At 43.8% G+C, this 21,078-nt stretch overlaps 1 protein-coding gene across 4 annotated transcripts in view; it reads left to right on the forward strand.

Moving 5' to 3' along the window:
• arhgap46b (Rho GTPase activating protein 46b) overlaps positions 1 to 21,078 on the forward strand; it is a 95,262-nt gene that overhangs the window by 33,297 nt on the left and 40,887 nt on the right. For 2 of the 4 annotated variants that reach the window (XM_024399815.2, XM_024399817.2), the window contains exon 2: positions 3,930 to 4,364. In XM_024399815.2, the coding sequence (XP_024255583.1) occupies positions 3,930 to 4,364 (435 nt within the window). Of the gene's footprint in view, positions 1 to 624; positions 1,225 to 1,685; positions 1,945 to 3,929; positions 4,365 to 21,078 lie in introns of those variants that run through there. The other 2 variants (XM_042299426.1, XM_024399814.2) reach the window with 2 other exon arrangements.

The following is a 21,078-nucleotide window of genomic DNA, read 5'->3' on the forward strand; positions in this document are numbered from 1 at the left end:
TGGGATTAACGGTGTGTATTTAGAGCTGCTATGCACTGGGATTAACGGTGTGTATTTAGAGATGCTATGCACTGGGATTAACAGTGTGAGATACTTTAGATTTAGAGATGCTATGCACTGGGATTAACAGTGTGTATTTAGAGATGCTATGCACTGGGATTAACAGTGTGTATTTAGAGATGCTATGCACTGGGATTAACAGTGTGTATTTAGAGATGCTATGCACTGGGATTAACAGTGTGTATTTAGAGATGCTATGCACTGGGATTAACAGTGTGTATTTAGAGCTGCTATGCACTGGGATTAACGGTGTGTATTTAGAGCTGCTATGCACTGGGATTAACGGTGTGTATTTAGAGATGCTATGCACTGGGATTAACAGTGTGTATTTAGAGCTGCTATGCACTGGGATTAACAGTGTGTATTTAGAGATGCTATGCACTGGGATTAACAGTGTGTATTTAGAGATGCTATGCACTGGGATTAACAGTGTGTACTGGGATTAACAGTGTGTATTTAGAGATGCTATGCACTGGGATTAACAGTGTGTATTTAGAGATGCTATGCACTGGGATTAACAGTGTGTATTTAGAGATGCTATGCACTGGGATTAACATTTATTTAGAGATGCTATGCACTGGGATTAACAGTGTGTATTTAGAGATGCTATGCACTGGGATTAACAGTGTGTATTTAGAGATGCTATGCACTGGGATTAACAGTGTGTATTTAGAGATGCTATGCACTGGGATTAACAGTGTGTATTTAGAGATGCTATGCACTGGGATTAACAGTGTGTATTTAGAGATGCTATACACTGGGCCCTCAAGAGAATGGCTGACCTAAAAAGCATCTTCATGCGTCTGATTTTGTGCTGATGTACATGTGGGTATGAGTATGTGTACATTGGGTGTGAGAATGACATGTAGCTATGATTGATTGATTGATTGATTGATTGATTGATTGATTGGTTGATCGACTAGTTTGTGTAATATCTGTAGATCTGTTTAAGCAAGAGCCGTGCCCAGGTATATATAACGCAGTCCTCAACAGTATCCTGTGTTTGTGTGTGTGTTTATATTTCTCTCTGTCTCTTATTTCAAAGGGGCTTCAATTAGCATGGAAAACGTATGTTTACATTGCCAAAGCACGTGAAATAAACAAGAAACAAAAGTGAGAATTAACAGCATCATCAAATGAACAGTAAACATTGCACTCAAAAAGGTAATGACATGTCAAGTGTTATATTATCAGCTATGTACAGTGTTTTAGCAATATGCAAATAGTTGTAGTACGAATAGTGGGAGGAGATAAATAAACAGATAAATCTTGTTTGTATTTACTACGTTGTCCTCCACTGGTTGCCCTTTCCTCGCCACAAATCTTGGTGCTGTGATGCACATTGCGGTATTTCAGATATGGGTGTTTATCAGTGTTGGATTTGTTTTCAAATTCTCTGTGGGTCTGTGTGATGTGTGGGAAATATGTGTCTCTAATGTGGTCATATATTTGGCAGGAGGTTAGGAAGTGCCTATGGCGGCTTCGCTCAATAGCAAGGCTTTGCCTCTCTCTCTTTCTCTCTCTTTCTCTCTCTTTCTCTCTCTGTCTCTCTCTTTCTCTCTCTGTCTCTCTCTTTCTCTCTCTGTCTCTCTCTCTCTCTCTCTCTCTCTCTCTCTCTCTTTCTCTCTCTTTCTCTCTCTCTCTCTTTCTCTCTCTCTCTCTCTCTGCCAGGTGGGCCAGTGGGTTAGATGCCACTTAATCCCTGGCCTGACTTCTTTGTTTGGCCTCTCTGTGAGGAGATAAGGACCCGGGCCTCTTTGTCATCCAGCCAGCCTAGGGAGAGTAGTAGACCATGGCCCCAGCTTCCCCTGGTTCTCTGACCTGGAGGTTAACCCTGGAGCTCATCCAACCATGGTCAGCAGGAGAGCAAGGGCTCAGGGAAAGGTGCTAAACACACCCTCCTTCTCCACTTACTTCAATCCTTCAGCCACCTGTGGATGTCATTTTTTTACAATTCTGGTTCACTCTCACCGGCTCTCACTTTTCAGGGAGTGTATGTGTATGTGTATGTGTATGTGTATGGAAGCCTGAGTGACTGTGGATACTGTCGTTTCAGTGAAGTAGCTCCTGGCTAAGGACTAGTAGGGATAAAAAGCTGCTGCACCTGTTGGTTACTCTACCACAGAACGACCTAACTCAGGTCTGACTCAGTGGAATAGTTGTACGCTTAGGACCGGAAAGCCCTCACACACACACACATGTGCCCGTACTGAACACGCCCAGACTCATACACAAAGACGTGTTCACTTAGCTGATCAAAAATATTTGACATCATCACTGATTTTCCAGGTTGGGAGACAAATACTGCTTTGACCTACAGTGCCTTCAGAAAGTATTCATACACCTTGACTTATTACACATTTTATTGTTTGCAAATGTATAGAATATAAAATACCGAAATCAAATGTACTTAAGTATTCACACCCCTGAGTCAATACATGTTAGAATCGCCTTTGGCAGCGATTACAGCTGTGAGTCTTTCTGGGTAAGTCTCTAAGAGCTTTGCTCAGAAACATTCATTGTTGTCTTGGTACTGTAAGCAACTCCATTGTAGATTTGGCCTTGTGTTTTAGATTGTCCTGCTGAAAGGTGAATTCATCTCCCAGTGTCTGGTGGAAAGCAGACTGAACCAGGTTTTCCTCTAGGATTTTGCCTGTGATTAGCTCAATTCCATTTATTTTTATCCCCCAAAAAACTCCCTAGTCTTTGCCGATGACAAGCATACTAATAACATGATGCAGCCACCACCATGCTTGAAAATATGAAGAGTGGTACTCAGTGACGTGTTGTGTTAGATTGCCCCAAACATAACACTTTGTATTCAGGACAATAAGTTAATTTCTTGGCCACATGTTTTGCAGTTTCAATTTAGTGCCTTATTGCAAACAAGTTTTCTGGAGTATTTTATATTCTGTACAGGTTTCCTTCTTTTCATGCCACCATTTAGGTTAGTATTGTGGTTTAACTACAACGTCGTTGATCCATCCTCAGTTTTCTCATCACAGCCATTCAACTCTAACTGTTTTAAAGTCACCATTGGCCCCATTGTGAAATCCCTGAGCGGTTTCCTTCCTCTCTGGCAACTGAGTTAGGAAGAACGCATGTATCTTTGCAGTGACTGGGTGTATTGATACACCATCCAAAGTGTAATTAATAACTTCACCATACCCTTCTTTGCAAGACAATGGAAAACCTCCCTGGTCTTTGTGGTTGAAACAGTGTTTGAAATTCACTGCTCGACTGAGAGACCTTACAGATAATTGTATGTGTGGAGTACAGAGATGAGGTAGTCATTCAAAAGTCATGTTAAACACTATTATTGCACACAGAGTGAGTCCATCGCAACTTATGTGACTTGCTAAGCACATGTTTACTCCTGAACTTATTTAGGCTTGCCTTAACAAAGGGGTTGAATACTTGTTAACTCAAGACATTTCAGCTTTTCATTTTTAATCAATTTGTAAACATTTCAAAAAACATAAATCCACCTTGGGGTATTTTTTTTATTATTGAACTAGGCAAGTCAGTTAAGAACAAATTCTTATTGACAATGACAGCCTAGGAAAAGCCTTGCTCAAGGGCAGAACGACAGATTTTTACCTTGTCAGCTCGGGGGATTCGATCTAGCAACCTTGCACTTAATGGCCCAACGCTCTAACCACTAGGCTACCTGCCGCTTCTATGCCAGTGACACAAAATAGATTTTTTATCCATTTTAAATTCAGGCTGTAACGCAACAAAATGTGGAAAAAGTCAAGGGGTGTGAATACGTTTTGAAAGCACTGCATTTTTCAGTATACAGTGGTCATATACAGTACAGTCTTCAAAACTTGACTACATTTTCTATGTTCCCCCTCTCTCCTCTCCAGCTGTGACTGGGTGGAGATCTTGGAGCCGCGCTCGCAGGAGCGCATGTACGTGAACCTGGCCTCGGGGGAGTGTGGCTGGGAGCCCCCCCCAGGCGCCGCCGTGCGCCAGTCCGACGGCAGCCAGTGGTGGGAGCTGTTTGACAGCCACAACAACCGCTTCTACTACTACAACAGTGCCAGCCAGCAGACGGTTTGGCACCGGCCCCAGGCCTGCGACATCGTGCCCCTGGCCCAGCTACAGGCCATGAAGAGGAGCTCAGAGACGGGCCTGAGCGGCCCCATCAAGCCCCAGAGAGGGGGAGGAGAGGGCCGTCGCACACCCCTACCTAACCAGGCCTACCCCATGCCCCCCTCCCAGGACCCTGACAGCAGCGGGAGGTCGACCCCGTCTAAGGGGCTCTGTGACAGCCTGGAGAACAGGAAAGATACCCCCAGGTAACCTCTCTACCATAACATACACCATAAAGATTTACAATGTTTACATTTACTTACAGTATTTACTCAGCTTGACCACAGTAATTCAAATCACTGCCGCACTTCATATAGAGCTGCAGTCACTTTGAGAAGGGGTAGCAAGTAACGATCTAGTCGTAAATATATCAAGAACTAAAAGCCCAGAACAGAGCAGCACGGCTGGCCCTTAAATGTACACTGAGGGAAAATATCAATAAAATGCATGTCAATCTCTCTTGGCTCAAAGTGGAGGAGAGATTGACTCCATCACTACTTGTCTTTGTGAGAGGTATTGACATGTTAAAAGCACAAAACGGTCTGTTCAAACAGCTAACACACAGCTCAGAACTAGGGCTGTTACGGTGACCCTATTACCACCACGCTGGCGGTCACGAGTCGTGACGGCAGTCAAATTCCACATGACCATTTAGTCACAGTAACTAGGCTTCTCCAAGCTCTGATGCTGAACATTAGTAGCCTTTTAAACTTGCTAACTTCCTGGTACTCAGCACTCTATTGTTCCTCTAATCACTCTGACATCAATGCAAATGTATTCGAACATCTCATCAAACAGCCCATGAGCTCATGTTGAGCAACATTTCTATAGGCTATGCAATTGCATGAGATAACAGAGTGATCCCATCAGTTTTATATAGGCTACTTACTATATTTATTTCTCCACCTTCGTAATATTAAGCAAATTGCTTCTCTTTAAAACAGGAGTAAAGTCTACCTGGCTGGCATGAAAATGAACCACAGGAAAGGCATCCTTCATTGGTTACTTCAGTGTATAGATGACATGTTTTTATCCCCCGCTGCCCCTGTTCGATACAGGTGCATGATAATGGTCCATTCTAAATTAGAACTCATTTCACACATATATTATTCAGTATATGTAAAGACAAGACATTACATTAAGAATAGTGTGATGGGTGACAATATTAGCCTATGACTTGTGATTGATATGTTATCACTTGTGAATGATTCCCAGTTTAGGGCAAGAAACAACGCCTGCTTTTTTTTGTGTGACTTTTTCAAATCGTAGTTGCCCACTACATGTAGCCTAGACTATATGTTTTCATAAGGTTTGTATCACAACTAAAGTGGCCAAATAACTCATATTAAGCACATGAATCCGCTTTACAATGGGTGTAGTGCCTAACTGGCATACATACGCAGAGTGAGTGTTTTCAAGTTTGGGGAAGCTCATTTTCACCATAAAAATGCACCTTTATAATAAAAATATTCCATGCATAACTTCATTTGTGTTATTTTCCTGCTAATGGAACATTTGCGCCTTCTGTGTGTGCACGTTGTTGTGAAGAAATAGCCTATTAGTTTATCAACATTTTAAGCTAAACGTTCTGATCTGTTGCATCAGCCTCATTGCTTAAAACTGTTTTTTTAATGCTAGTATTAATTTTGGATCTATCACATCCCACAACTGTCCCAGATTATGTTTGGAATATTTATTTCTCGCACAGAACAGAGGAAGTCAACTTTTGTACTATGGGGGATAGACCCGATCACGTGACTGAGAATCATGTGAGGGAGAGGTGATTCGAGTCATGTGAGTGAGAGGTGCTTCGAGCCATGTGAGTGAGAGGTGATTCAAGTCATGTGAGTGAGAGGTTCTTCGAGCCATGTGAGTGAGAGGTGATTCAAGTCATGTGAGTGAGAGGTTCTTCGAGCCATGTGAGTGAGAGGTTCTTCGAGCCATGTGAGTGAGAGGTGATTCAAGTCATGTGAGTGAGAGGTGCTTCGAGCCATGTGACTGAGAGGTGATTCAAGTCATGTGAGTGAGAGGTTCTTCGAGCCATGTGAGTGAGAGGTGATTCGGCACGCAGCCGAGAGAAGAGAATTATAATTATTATATTCAGCCCAAGGGCACAACAGCCACTGGTCACAAAAGGCATGGATTTTTTTAGGGGGCATTACGGCCACACAAAGGGGATGCAGCTGGAAAATTTGAGGCATTATCAAGTGCTTGTCAAATTGTGAATGAGAGACTGATGAAGTGTGTACAGCCTGCGCAAAAAAACAAAGCAGGGCTCATGCCTTTCATGCTACTTTAAAAAAATCATAATTTGAGTCGCATCTTGCCGCCTTAGAATGTATTACAAATCTAAATATATAGCCCAACATTTGTATCACAACTAAAGTTGCATAAATGAAGCATATAAGAGTATCAATTTCTTTGTTAACCGCTCAACACAGAATAGAACTCCATCAAAGCATTTCGAGAAAATATCCTTTCTATTTTATTCATCTATCTTCAATTTTATTCTTTATACCATAAAATAAAATAGCGGCATGGAATTGTAAACAAATCTTGTCTGCTAAATGAACAAGTGTAGCCCACAAGACATATCACCAGGGGTCTCTTCACAGTCCCCAAGTCCAAAACAGACTCTGGGAAATGCACAGTACTACATAGAGCCATGACTACATAGAACTATTCCACATCAAGTAACACAAGTGAGAAGTAAAATCAGATTTAAAAAAACAGATACAACAGCACCTCACGGCACAACGTGGGCAGTGAAGACACACACACACACACTCACACACATTATAATGTTGTGTTATTGTGGATTTTATATTGTTAATTTGTCTTGGCAGCAGATCATAGGGAATCTAATAAATACTAAATACTAGCCTGACTCAACCCTAGATACAGTAGAAGCTCTGTCCACGTAGTTGTGGGATTCCTCCTTTAGTCTACTCTGCTGTTGCTTCCAGGAAGGCTGACTCTGCAGCCGTATGGATCTCAGTGTCAGTTAGCTGGGCTTATCCCCTCCTTCATCTACAGACGTATTACTGTGGATTAAGCCTCCTGCCGTGCTCAACCACATGGCTCTATCATTTCACTTTTGCTTGGCTTCAGCCAGCACTGCTCAGCCTTATCTCCTGACTTGCCTAGTTAAATAAAGGTTAAATAAAAAATGTCCCCCAAAAAATCGACTCTATATCACATACGTGAGACGGCTCTCCTTCCTCCTCCAGTTAAATACTGTATGGCCGACTCTCGCAGGTGCTGCGTCAGCTTCATTTAAACAGAGAGAGAAAACATTGAGATGCAAGTGAAGCGGGTAATATAAAATGAGATGTCTAGACGAGATACAGAATTGAGAGGTTGGAGGAGAGAGCTTTAACAGGTAGAGTCACAGAGGAGGCAGAGAAAAGTGGTTTGAGATAAACGAGGACAGAGTAGGAAGGATGGTCAGGGACATGGAGGATGTCCTCAGTGTTTTGGAGCGCTGTCAGTGTTGATGAACATGAGAGGCCTGCTAGAATGAGATTGTCTGCAGATGATAATGGAATTGTTTAATCACACTTTCTTTGGTCAATTCTGCCCATGTGTGTAGAGGCTGAAACCCCTGGGTTGGGCACAATCTTGACGATCTAGATCTAGGCTAGATCTGAGCCTGTCTGTCTGAGCACAATCTCTCAGCATTGCAGTGTATACAATTTAGCACAAGCTAACTTGGTTTAATCGCTAAATTTGAGCCCAGGCCATTTCTGTTTTGCTAACTGACACCCAGGCTAGCTTGGAGCTAACTTAGTGATTAAATGAGTGAAGAAAATTGTTTCTGTGGAAGTTCCCAGAAAATTTTTTGGTTAGCGGCAAATATTGTCATAACAAAAGAACTGTCCAGTCGTGCTGATAATCATAGAATGTTTGTATAATTTGCCTAATGTTGCAGGAACATTCCTAGTTCTGGGAACTTTCACAGACACATTTTTGCTGGGAAAACATTACTGGTAGGTGGTGTTATTACATTAGCTGGAAACCTAATGAAAGGTTTGGGGGAATGTTCTGTGATGGTTGCTACAGATGTGCACAACATTTTTGTGATCGTTAGAACAGTTGAGGGAAAAAATTGATTTTGTTATCAAAAAAAGTATTGTTTTAGGAGGTTATCATCCTAATGTTAGAATAAACCCTGTCGGGTTCTGGGAATGTTCTGAGAATGTTCCCGGTTTGCCGGGCTTACTACTACTAACACTTATTATGCTTTAAGCTATGGCTGATTCTGATTGCTAGGCTAACTCAGAGCACATTTTGCAGTATGAAAGAAAATCTGATTACGTTTTTTTCTTCTCCTCAGAAATGATTTCCCATCTTGTTTTACTTGGCAGCTCTCTTCAGGCTCTCTTTAGCTTTACAGATCATTCTCCACTTCCCATCTCCTTCCTGTGTGGAACATGACAGAGTGTGCCTTACATCTCACCTCTGGGAGTGGGCGACTCACACGGTAGCCCTCAACACATACAGTCAGACAGGAAGGAGATATGCTCCAATCATGGGGAATTACATAATATTTCCTTCTGTACCCCCTTTCTCACTTACCCTATTCTGACAGGAAATGCCCTGCGCTACTGTCTATCAAACAGGAGCTGTATGAGAGTTGCTATAAGAACAATTCAGGTGTCTAGTGCACTGCCTGGCACACAGCCAAATACGCTACATTGAATCGCTTCATATTTTGCCAACATGACTGTTTTAGTTCCTCAAACATGTGTATACCCTTTGACACACACTCCCACGTTTGCAAACACAGTACACACGCACAGACACACACGCACAGACCACACGCACACACACCTGTCATGGTTAGAGCGAGGGACCGGTAATGAGTTTTATTGATGGTTTAGACGTTACAGAATTACTTCCTCCTACGGAGTAGTTCCACACCCAGTACAGTAGGAGGAGTACCCATATATGGACTGCAGCAAATATAGGGACTCTCTCTCTCTCTCTCTCTCTGTCTCTCTCTGTCCCTCTGTCTCTGTCTCTCTCTGTCTCTCTTTGTCTCTCTCTCTCTCTGTCTCTCTCTGTCTCTCTCTCTCTCTCTCTGTCTCTCTTTGTCTCTCTCTGTCTCTCTCTGTACCTATGCCTCTCTCTGCCTCTCTCTCTCTCTGTCTCTCTCTGTCTCTCTGTCTTTCTCTCTCTGTCTCTCTGTCTCTCTCTCTCTGTCTCTCTCTGTCTCTCTCTCTCTGTCTCTCTCTCTCTGTCCCTCTGCCTCTATCTCTCTCTGTCTCTCTTTGTCTCTCTCTGTCTCTCTTTGTCTCTCTCTGTCTCTCTCTGTCTCTCTCTGTCTCTCTCTCTCTCTCTGTCTCTCTCTGTCTCTCTCTCTGCCCCTCAGAAAAGGGTACTGAGTGGTCTGGCTCCCCCATCAGTGAACCCAGAATAAGCACTCAGCCTTTTACAGACAGCTTTCCCTAAGGCCACTTACTCAGCCCTCTACTAAAGTGGAGGTGTTGGGCCTGGGGGTCCTGCTGCCCACCAGGCAGAATGAAGACGGCTGATATGTCCAGAGGGAGGGCTACTGTTACGCCAGTTTATACACAAAACTCATTTACCGTTAGAAAGGGGTCTATCTCTTTGTGTGTGTGTGTGTGTGTGTGTGTGTGTGTGTGTGTGTGTGTGTGTGTGTGTGTGTGTGTGTGTGTGTGTGTGTGTGTGTGTGTGTGTGTGTGTGTGTGTGTGTGTGTGTGTGTGTGCATACGTGCGTGCACAAACACTCATGCGTACACCCATTTGTGTGTGAAATTGAGTCAGAACCAATTCCACTCACACACTCCATGACTCCCACGCTGAAACATGGCATTGGGTTACAGGCCCTCAGACAAGGTCTGCGTTGTATCTACGACACCAAGGTCTATTCCCCCCACATCCCTGCTTTTCATATCAGTCTGGAATGAGTGGTAGGAAAGCCCCCCGCCCCCCATTCTCTGCTTACTTCCACTGACATATACTCACATCCACTTCATGGTTAGATATTTTGTGACAGAGCTCACTGTACCAATCAGGAGAATTGCAGTGGTCCCTTCAAGAGAATGTAATCTTCTCTGCGGTGAGGTCATTGTCAGTCTGTATCCTGTCTCTCCACCTGGTCTAGGGTGTCAGTGTCAGTGTGGACTCTGAAGTCATTGATTGACCTCTTATCTCATGACCTGGTGCCCTCCACAGCAGTCCAGTAAGAAGGGGAATACCTCACCCTCCCTGGGTAAACACCACGTCACTCAGACCTCACTGGGAGTGTGTGCTGGAGAGGGGAGAGGAGGGGAATACCTCACCCTCCCTGGGTAAACACCAGGTCACTCAGACCTCACTGGGAGTGTGTCCTGGAGAGGGGAGAGGAGGGGAATACCTCACCCTCCCTGGGTAAACACCAGGTCACTCAGACCTCACTGGGAGTGTGTGCTGGAGAGGGGAGAGGAGGGGAATACCTCACCCTCCCTGGGTAAACACCAGGTCACTCAGACCTCACTGGGAGTGTGTCCTGGAGAGGGGAGAGGAGGGGAATACCTCACCCTCCCTGGGTAAACACCAGGTCACTCAGACCTCACTGGGAGTGTGTGCTGGAGAGGGGAGAGGAGGGGAATACCTCACCCTCCCTGGGTAAACACCAGGTCACTCAGACCTCACTGGGAGTGTGTCCTGGAGAGGGGAGAGGAGGGAATACCTCACCCTCCCTGGGTAAACACCAGGTCACTCAGACCTCACTGGGAGTGTGTGCTGGAGAGGGGAGAGGAGGGGAATACCTCACCCTCCCTGGGTAAACACCAGGTCACTCAGACCTCACTGGGAGTGTGTCCTGGAGAGGGGAGAGGAGGGGAATACCTCACCCTCCCTGGGTAAACACCAGGTCACTCAGACCTCACTGGGAGTGTGTGCTGGAGAGGGGAGAGGAGGGGCAATACATACAGCATGGGAGGTTACTGTGTGTCACTCATACAGGTAACTCACAAAATACAGGAAACACCAACATAAAGTGTCTTAAAAGGGCGTTGGGCCAAAACAAGCCAGAACAGCTTCAATGCACCTTGGCATAGATTCTACAAATGTCTGGGACTCTATTGGAGGGACACCGTTCTTCCACAAGAAATTCCATCGTTGTGTAAAGGGTCGATGTGCAGAAGGTGGGACGGAGTCAGGCGCAGGACACAGAGAATGAGTAATAACGGACTTTTACTTAATTAAAACAACAGAATATATTCCACGCATGGAAAACAATCCAGCTCACAAAATAGAAGTGACAGCTAAACACAGAACAAACACAAAACCAGGTGGGAACCAGAGGGTCAACTAGGGAATAAATAACCATGGAATGGAAACCAGGTGGGAACCAGAGGGTCAACTAGGGAATAAATAACCATGGAATGGAAACCAGGTGGGAACCAGAGGGTCAACTAGGGAATAAATAACCATGGAATGGAAACCAGGTTTTAACCAGAGGGTCAACTAGGGAATAAATAACCATGGAATGGAAACCAGGTGGGAAAAGAGGACAACTAAATAAAGAACAAACAATGGAAACCAGGTGGGAACCAGAGGGTCAACTAGGGAATAAATAACCATGGAATGGAAACCAGGTGGGAACCAGAGGGTCAACTAGGGAATAAATAACTATGGAATGGAAACCAGGTGGTAACCAGATGTTCAACTAGGGAATAAATAACCTTGGAATGGAAACCAGGTGGGAACCAGAGGGTCAACTAGGGAATAAATAACCATGGAATGGAAACCAGGTGGGAACCAGAGGGTCAATGAGGGAATAAATAACCATGGAATGGAAACCAGGTGGGAACCAGAGGGTCAACTAGGGAATAAATAACCATGGAATGGAAACCAGGTGGGAACCAGAGGGTCAACTAGGGAATAAATAACCATGTAATGGAAACCAGGTGGGAACCAGAGGGTCAACTAGGGAATAAATAACCATGTAATGGAAACCAGGTGTGTACAATAAAGACAAAACAAATGGACAATGAAACGTAGATCGGTGGAGGCTAGAAAACCGGTGACGTCGACCGCTGAACGCCGCCCGAACAAGGAGAGGCACCAACTTCGGCGGAAGTCATGACACGTTTGGTGTTTTGTTGATAGTGGTGGAAAAAGCTGTCTCCAGAATCTCCCATAAGTGTTCAATCTTGTTGAGATCTGGTGACTGAGAAGGCCATGGCATATTGTTTACATCACTTTCATGCTCATCAAACCATTCAGTGACCACTCGTACCCTGCTGATGGGGGCATTGTCATCCTATGGGGGCATAGGCATGGTGGCCAAAATAATGGCCTGCCCAGTATTTTAATATATGACCCTAAGCATGATGGGATGTTAATTGCTTAATTAACTCAGGACCCACACCTGTGTGGAATCACCTGCTCTCAATATACTTTGTATCCCTCATTTACTCAAGTGTTTCCATTATTTTGGTAGTTACCTGTAGAGCGGCAGAGGAAGGTTGGCTGGCAGTTGGCTGAATCCATTTAAAATATGTGCTGAGACACGGACATGCAAACACCTAGTGCTTCTACACCTGCATTGCTTGCTGTTTGGGGTTTTAGGCTGCGTTTCTGTACAGCACTTTGAGATATCAGCTGATGTACGAAGGGCTATATAAATACATTTGATTTGATTTGATTCACATTACTGCCAAACCTGAGGAAATCCTGCTTTCTTCTCTACCTCTGCTTCATATCAACATTCACAAAGAAACAGCCTCTCCCTCTCTGCTAGCCATTGCCCCACTCTCGTTGGTGATATCATGGCCTCTCCCTCTCTGCTAGCCATTGCCCCACTCTCGTTGGTGATATCATGGCCTCTCCCTCTCTGCTAGCCATTGCCCCACTCTCGTTGGTGATATCATGGCCTCTCCTCTCTGCTAGCCATTGCCCCACTCTCGTTGGTGAAATCATGGCCTCTCTCTCTCTGCTAGCCATTGCCCCACTCTCGTTGGTGAAATCATGGCCTCTCCCTCTCTGCTAGCCATTGCCCCACTCTCGTTGGTGATATCATGGCCTCTCCAGGTCATGAGTTTATATACAGTTACTATGTGTCTTAACACTTTCCCTTTCAGTTCTACATATGGACTCTGCTACTTGTTCAAACTGAAAGCTTTTTGGCACTCCTTCTCCCAGCCTGTTGATACAGCCTAGTTTTCCCTCTTTCTTTTTCTCTCTCACTCTCTTTTTTTCACTCTCTCTGTAAGGGTGGAAGGAGTGTCATAGCAGCCCTGGTTAACAGATTGAAACCTGTTGGCTCAGCTCAGAGTCCTCTACCCGGGGATAGGGCAATGGAATCAGCCTTAAATGGTAACACACGTCCTCTCGTTACACTCTCTAGACAGGCAGATTAGGAATTCTGGGATGCTGACTTGCCCAGCCCCAGTGGATGATTGACAGTTCTCGTTAAGCCACTGGGATCTTTTCTTTGGGAAAAGTTAGAACCTCACTCAATACTCAGATTTAGCTTTCGACTTTAGTCTCGCCCTCTCCCTTTCCCATCTCTGTGTGTGTCTGTGTGTTTGAACTACCTTCATCTTAGGGACAGATCAAAATTTACGGGGGCTGGTCCAACTCAAGGTGTCATAAAAAATAATACACCCCCCTCCACAGCATTACAAATATTTTCACATGACCCTCCCCATATACTTCTAAATAAATTGCACACCTTCCCCCTCATAGATTCAACGACCACAAATAACAATAACTCTAGTAACCCTGTGTTTATAAATGTGGATATCGACATTGCCACTTCAGCATGCTTTTGTGGCACTGTCGATGGCACGCAGGGCTACAGGCCAGAAGGTTGAGGGTTCGCCGACCAGCACAGACGAGCTCATTCTCCCTGCCTGTTTCATTACACTACGATCAGCGCCGGCTGCACACAATGATCAGCTAGAAGGAGGTCAGCTGTTCTACATGTTGATGCCATATTTAGAATTGTATAAAATATATGCAACAAGTTTTCCACCAACAGGTTTCTGTGCCAATGCACCACACAACCAATAAACAAAGCATACTGACTAAGGGTAGTATATCATGGTTTGCGTTTTTAACACCACAATAAATAGATTGTCAATCTCTACAAACAGAACATACATTCCTCCCTACCTTGTAGGCCCACCCAGTATTGAAGGCTTGGCTTGACAATCTCAGAATGTCATTCAACATTTTGTTTGATTTGTAACAGATGTCTTTTTCCATTCATCAATGAATTGGCCGCTGCACAGTTTGTATTCGTTTAATTTTATTAGTCAGTCAAAAAAAATGCATATTTACACAAAGATTTTTTTTTAAGTAACGGGGATTGCACAATAAAGTCATGGACTTATTTCTATTGATGTCCCTAATTTTACATAAATACATAGACAATTACATAGATACAGACACATTACAGAGATAGATGAAAAATGCTCAACCTCAGATGAGTATGAGGGGGGAGTTTAAGTACAGTTCTTAAGAGCTTGTTTGGCTGGTAGCTTATTCTTTAGACGTTTGGGGCTGCTGGTGAACCATGATGTGCAGACGTAATCAAAGTGACACTGGACTAGCACACTTGCCAGAGTCTTTAGGGTGTCTATAGCTGGGTTTCATCCAATTGGTGAAAGATTTTCATGCGAATATTCAAAAATATTCATAAAAACAATATTCCATTTCAGAGTTTACATTTGGCAGCGAACATCATGACAGGGAATATTTTAATTTACCGGACATTTGAAAATTGCATGGACATTCATATGCATTCAGATCCGACCTGGAGCAGCCAGCGCCATCAATAAACGAGGGATGTTGGCCTAATGAGCCACATTTACATGTCCTTAAAAACAGCCTATAACAAATGACAAAAACACTACTCCTTGTGTTTCGATGTGTAGCATATGCAAAACTGTATAGCCACTCCAATACCTTGACTTTGTTGTCCTTAAGCCATTTTTCCACAACTTTGGAAGTATGTTTGGGGTCATTGTCCATTTGGAAGACCCATTTTGCGACCAAGCTTTAACTTCCTGACTTGATGTCTTGAAATGTTGCTTCAATATATCCACATACTTTTCCTGCCTCGTGATGCCATCTATTTTGTGAAGTGCACCAGTCCCTCCTGCAGTAAAGCACCCCCACAAAATGATGCTGCCACCCCAGTGCTTCATGGTTGGGATGGTGTTCTTCAGCTTGCAAGCCTCCCCCTTTTTCCTCCAAACATAACGATGGTCATTATGGCCAAACAGTTCTATTTTTGTTTCATCAGACCAGAGGACATTTCTCCATGTGCAGTTGCAAACCGTAGTCTTTTTATGCGGTTTTGGGGCAGTGCCTTCTTCCTTGCTAAGTGGCCTTTCAGGTTATGTCGATATAGGACTCGTTTTACTGTGGATATAGATACTTTTATACCTGTTTCCTCCAGCATCTTCACAAGGTCCTTTGCTGTTGTTCTGGGATTGATTTGCACTTTTCACACCAAAGTACGTTCATCTCTAGGAGACAGAACGTGTCTCCTTCCTGAGCGGTATGACGGCTGCATGGTCCCATAGTGTTTATACAAATGAACATGGTACCTTCAGGTATTTGGAAATTGCTCTCAAGAATGAACCAGACTTGTGGAGATCTCCATTTTTTTTCTGAGGTCTTGGCTGATTTCTTTTGATTTTCCCATGATGTCAAGCAAAGATGCACTGAGTTTGAAGGTAGGCGTTGAAATACATCCACAGGTACACATCCAATTGATTCAAATAAGGTCAATTAGCCTATCAGAAGCTTCTAAAGCCATGACAACATTTTCTGGAATTTTTCAAGCTGTTTCAAGGCACAGTCAACCTAGTGTATGTAAACTTCTGACCCACTGGAATTGTGATACAGTGAATTTATTTGTGAAATGATCTGAATGTAAATAATTGTTGGAAAAATTACTTGTGTCATGCACAAAGTAGATGTCCTAACCAACTTGCCAAAACTATGGTTTGTTAACCTGTCTAGGACACAGGTTCCGCTAACAGAACCCCCCCCAACATTCCGCTGAAAAGGCAGCGTGGGAAATTCAGAAATATTTTTTAAATATTTAACTTTCACACATTAACAACTCCAATACAGTAAATGAAAGATAAACATCTTGTTAATCTACCCATCGTCTCAGATTTTTAAAAATGTTTTACAGCGAAAACACAACATATTTTTATGTTAGATCACCACCAAATCCAGAAAAACACACAGCCATTTTTCCCAGCCAAAGATAGAGTCACAAACGCAGAATTAGAGATAAAATGAATCACTAACCTTTGATAATCTTCATCAGATGACACTCATATGACATCATGTTACACAACACATTCATGTTTTGTTCAATAATATGCATATTTATATCCACAAATCTCAGTTTACATTGGCGCCATGTTCAGAAATGCCTCCAAAATATCCGGAGTAATTACAGAGAGCTACGTCAGATAACAGAAATACTCATCATAAACTTTGACTAAAGATACATGTTCTACATATAATTAAAGATACACTGGTTCTTAATGCAACCGCTATGTCAGATTTTTTTTAAACGTTACGAAAAAAGCCTACCATGCAATAATCTGAGACGGCACTCAGACGTAAATATATTTCTCCGCCATGTTGGAGTCAACAGAAATACGAAATTACATCATAAATATTCCCTTACCTTTGATGATCTTTCATCAGAATGCAGTGCAAGAAATCCTAGTTCCGCAATAAATCGTTGTTTTGTTCCATAATGTCCATTACTAGTGTCCAATTAGCTACTTTTGCTAGCAGGTTTAGTTCACATGTCCAAAAGCTGGCGCTGGTCCAGGCGAACTCGGACGAAAACTTAAAAAAGTTATATTCCAGGTCGAATAAACTGGTCAAACTAAGTAGAGAATCAATCTTTTGGATGCTATTATCATATATATCCAATAACGTTCCAACCGGAGCATTCGTTTAGTCTACAGAGTAATGGAACGCAAGACGATATAATGACTACTGCGTGTAACCAGGAACTGGCATTCTGCCAGACCAGTGACTCAAATAGCTGCCATCCGGTCCCACATCACACTAGAGGTTTCATTCCATGTTCTACTGACTGACATCTAGTGGAAGGCGTAGGAAGTGCGAACAGATCCATATCTTATTTGGATGTGAATAGGCGATGAGTTGAAAATCAACCAGCCCCAGAATTTCCACTTCCTGTTTGGAAGTTTGCCTGCCCTATGAGTTCTGTTATACTCACAGACATAATTCAAACAGTTTTAGAAACTTCAGAGTGTTTTCTATCCAATAGTAATAATAATATGCATATATTAGCATCTGGGACAGAGTAGGAGGCAGTTCACTATGGGCACGCAATTCATCCAAAGTGAAAATGCTGCCCCCTATCCCTAAAGGTTAACAAGAAATGTGTGGAGTGGTTGAAAAATGAGTTTTAATGACTCCAACCTAAGTGTTGGACTTCAACTGTATCTCTGGAATCCACTGGACATGGTTGTAATTAGTGGGGGGGGTTGAGTGATTGAGATTATGGATGATTGGGCTGAAAGCTTGGGGTCATAAATTGCCTTTTCCCCTACCTCATACCACTTCAGTTGACCCTCAATACTAGATTTGTCAATGGTGTCATAGGTATTTGTGAAATACTTTCGTGGAATATATACTGTATGTCCTCTTTGTGTGTGTGCTTGTTTGTGTGTGTGTGTGTGTGCGTGTGTGTGTGTCTGTTTGTTTATCTGTGCCCTAATCAGGCTTTTGCTGTGTAGGGGGTGGTCCCCCTTTCCTGTGACATATGGGTCTTCTCCCTGGCTTAGCGCCCACCCATCCTTTTGTTTGGTCACGCTGGTCACTATATACCAGCCATGGATGAAGAACAGGCAGTGTGACGTTCACTGGTTTGTTTTGTTTGCTGTTTAGTTATTCTGTACATCCCTGGTTGAAGCTGAGGTGACCTGGTGACTCATTGGCACAGATATCGTTCTCTGGATGGTGAGTGCTTTCATACTGGGAATCATAATGCTTTATTTCGTCTTTGAATCTGGGAATTTGTTGAATGTACAGTAGATACATGTAGATGTGTTTTTGTTGATGAGAGAGAACTGTGACTTTAAATTGGTGCATCATAGTGTACAATAGTGTGTAATGTTGTTTCTGGTGATGGCTTTGTCTGTGATGTAGAAGGCGTTCCCGCTTCTCATTTTTGAAGAGGAGACGGCTACACTGGAGGTGCTCAGAAAGAACATGTGGCCCTCAGCTCCTCTCGTCCTCCACAAAGAGGATTTGGGTTGGGAATGGTAATCTGGGAAGTGCATTCTGGTATTATCTCCCTCCGTACGGGCAAATCTGGATAGATTGGATGGTCGGTGTAAACATCTTTCGTTTCCTCAGCGAGAGAACAATGGGTGAGATTACGCCAAGCTGTTTTACACCGAGAGATCAAAGGAACCAGTTCAGTTGCTGTTGCCAATGTGGACAAAACAGCCCACATCCTAACAGTGCCTCTGTCCTATCTTTATAAACACACTACTCAGCTAACGGTAGAGACATAGGACCACAGGACCTTACGAGGGTTTCATGTTATTTTAATCCACTTGTTTGTTGAAAAAATGTTATATTTTTAAATCCCCAAACCAAACACTAATCCACTGAGTTCCATGTGAAGTTGTCTCCTCATACGGAATGTGGTTGTTGTCGTTTCTTTGTGTGTGTAAAGTAGGTTTTCCGTTCACCCGGAGTTGATATTGTCTGACCTGATCTAATCGGTAGAGGAGTTTCCTCTTAAGCCCTCCTCTGTGCTGCAGGTCCCCTGTTCTCCCTGAGAGGTTGTCTCTGTCTTTATTTCTTTATCTCCGCCATAGAGACACATCTCAGCCTGCCTGGGCCCTGTGTTCTCCAGAGGGGTATTTTACGTAACAGGTTTGAGGAGTTAGAGAGTTGACTTTGGTCGTCTCTCGAGTTCAACTCAGGATAACCGGATAGCCAGGTACATTTCGATGGCAACGAATCCTTCAGAACTAACGTGCTCCGGGGCCATGCTTGCTCAGAGCTCAATTCCCTCCCTCTTGCAAAGATTGCGTCATCATCCCCTTCGTTTGAGGAAGAATGATTAAATATTTGATTAATGAAATGTTTTAATGTGTTAAAAAATAGTCATGTTAAAATATATCACCGTACACATTTAGTAATGACCGGATGCATTTGAAGCTTCACGCACAGTAAAACGTTTGTATGACATCATATATTTATTTTATTGATAGGAGTGGGGGGAAAAAGGTGCTTGTGCATTGATAAGCACACCAAAGACTGCATTAACGATATGTAATAAAAGAAAGACAGCGCTTCTAATAGCCTATTTCACACCATAGCCTGCTGAATTTGCAAGATAACTTTTCTCTCATTCTGATTTCAACACTAATTAAAATGTGGCTCTGACTCAGCATTGTCTCAATGAAGAGTTTGGCATTCGACTAGCCATGTGTGACATGCACAGGCAGTTACAAGCCTGCTAGAGTTAGTGTCAGGCGGACGAGCAATATCCACCGTCGTAGTAAGGATGACGCCTGAGCTGGAATGTGAAGCTAACTGAAACTGGCTAGCTTTAGAAAACCCCGAGTACATCTAGCTTGCTTCGTAGGATACCCCTCAGGAGATCTCTCCTCCTGGCTTGTCTGTTTCTGTGGGATCTCTCCTCTCTATATGCCCTCCTGGGATTGGTTGAGAGATCTGGCAGCCCTAAAGGTGCCCTGTGTGTGGTAGGATATCAGGCTGACTGTCTGTGTGGCAGCAGGTGGCACAGGTGGACATGCCTGCCACCCTCTGCCACCCCAGTGACCCGTGGAGGGGCGGCTGGGCGGCTGATTGGCTCACTTGGCTTGGGCATCAGTTGGCACGGGATGGTCTGCAGACAGGGATGTGTTGGGACGGGCCTGAAACAGGTAGGCTCCTGTGCCAGAGGGCTTCTTAGTGGGATTAGGTGTGTTGAAGGTGAAGCATTCCTACTAGGTCAAGCCAATGGGCTGTTTCCTACAACAGACAGGTCCAAACGGAAACTCCCACCTGCTTAAAACATGTTCTCTTTCTGCGTGTCAGTTTCATAGTGGCGACGTCCTCTCCCAGGGTTCTCTGCTCTGCTGCTCGGTAGTCTGACTTATTTACTGTGCTACTGACAAACCTGAACAGAGTTGTTAGACCAGGAAGAGATTTCACTCTCTCACTCTTTCTGTCTCTCCCTCTCTCTTTCTCTTTTTTTCTTTCTCTCCCTCTCTGTCTTCCTCACTCTATCTGCGTGTGTGTGTGTGTGGGTGCGCGTGTGTGTTTGTGCGCGTGTTTGTGCATGTGTGTGTGTGTGTTTATCCTGGGCATGGGGCCCACGGCTGCGCTGGGGAGTGTGGCCCACTGTGCTCAACTTAGCTTTATCAGGCTGTTGAACAGGAAGAGATACCCTATCAGACACAGAGGGAACCAACAGACTGCTCGAACACAATGGTCCACCCAGGCTGGGGCTAGCCAACTACACTCTCCAACTACACTCTACTCCACCGGAGTGCCGATGGGACTGGAGTGCCGACGTCACATAAAATTACATTTTTCATGAAAAACTTCTGATTACAGCATCCAAACAATAACAATGTCCTGTGTATTTGCAGATTATTCTTTGGGTGCTGAAATCAGTCGTTTTTTATAAAAACGTAATTTTATGTGACATCTGCGCTCCAGTCCTCCCACACTAGTCGCCTCGCTACTTGATGGTAAATGGTGGAGTAGAGTGTAGTCTGCTAGGGCTGGGCTGGCAGAGCAGGCGCAGTTTAAACACAGCTCTCTTCCATGTATTTAGTTCTGTATATTTTCACGGGGTTATTGGATGTTTCATGGCTGTGTACCCCCTGCCAGGATGGCACTATAGACTAACAGAGTGGTGAC

Source organism: Oncorhynchus tshawytscha, linkage group LG16, assembly GCF_018296145.1.
Source record: "Oncorhynchus tshawytscha isolate Ot180627B linkage group LG16, Otsh_v2.0, whole genome shotgun sequence".
Classification (NCBI taxonomy): domain Eukaryota; kingdom Metazoa; phylum Chordata; class Actinopteri; order Salmoniformes; family Salmonidae; genus Oncorhynchus; species Oncorhynchus tshawytscha.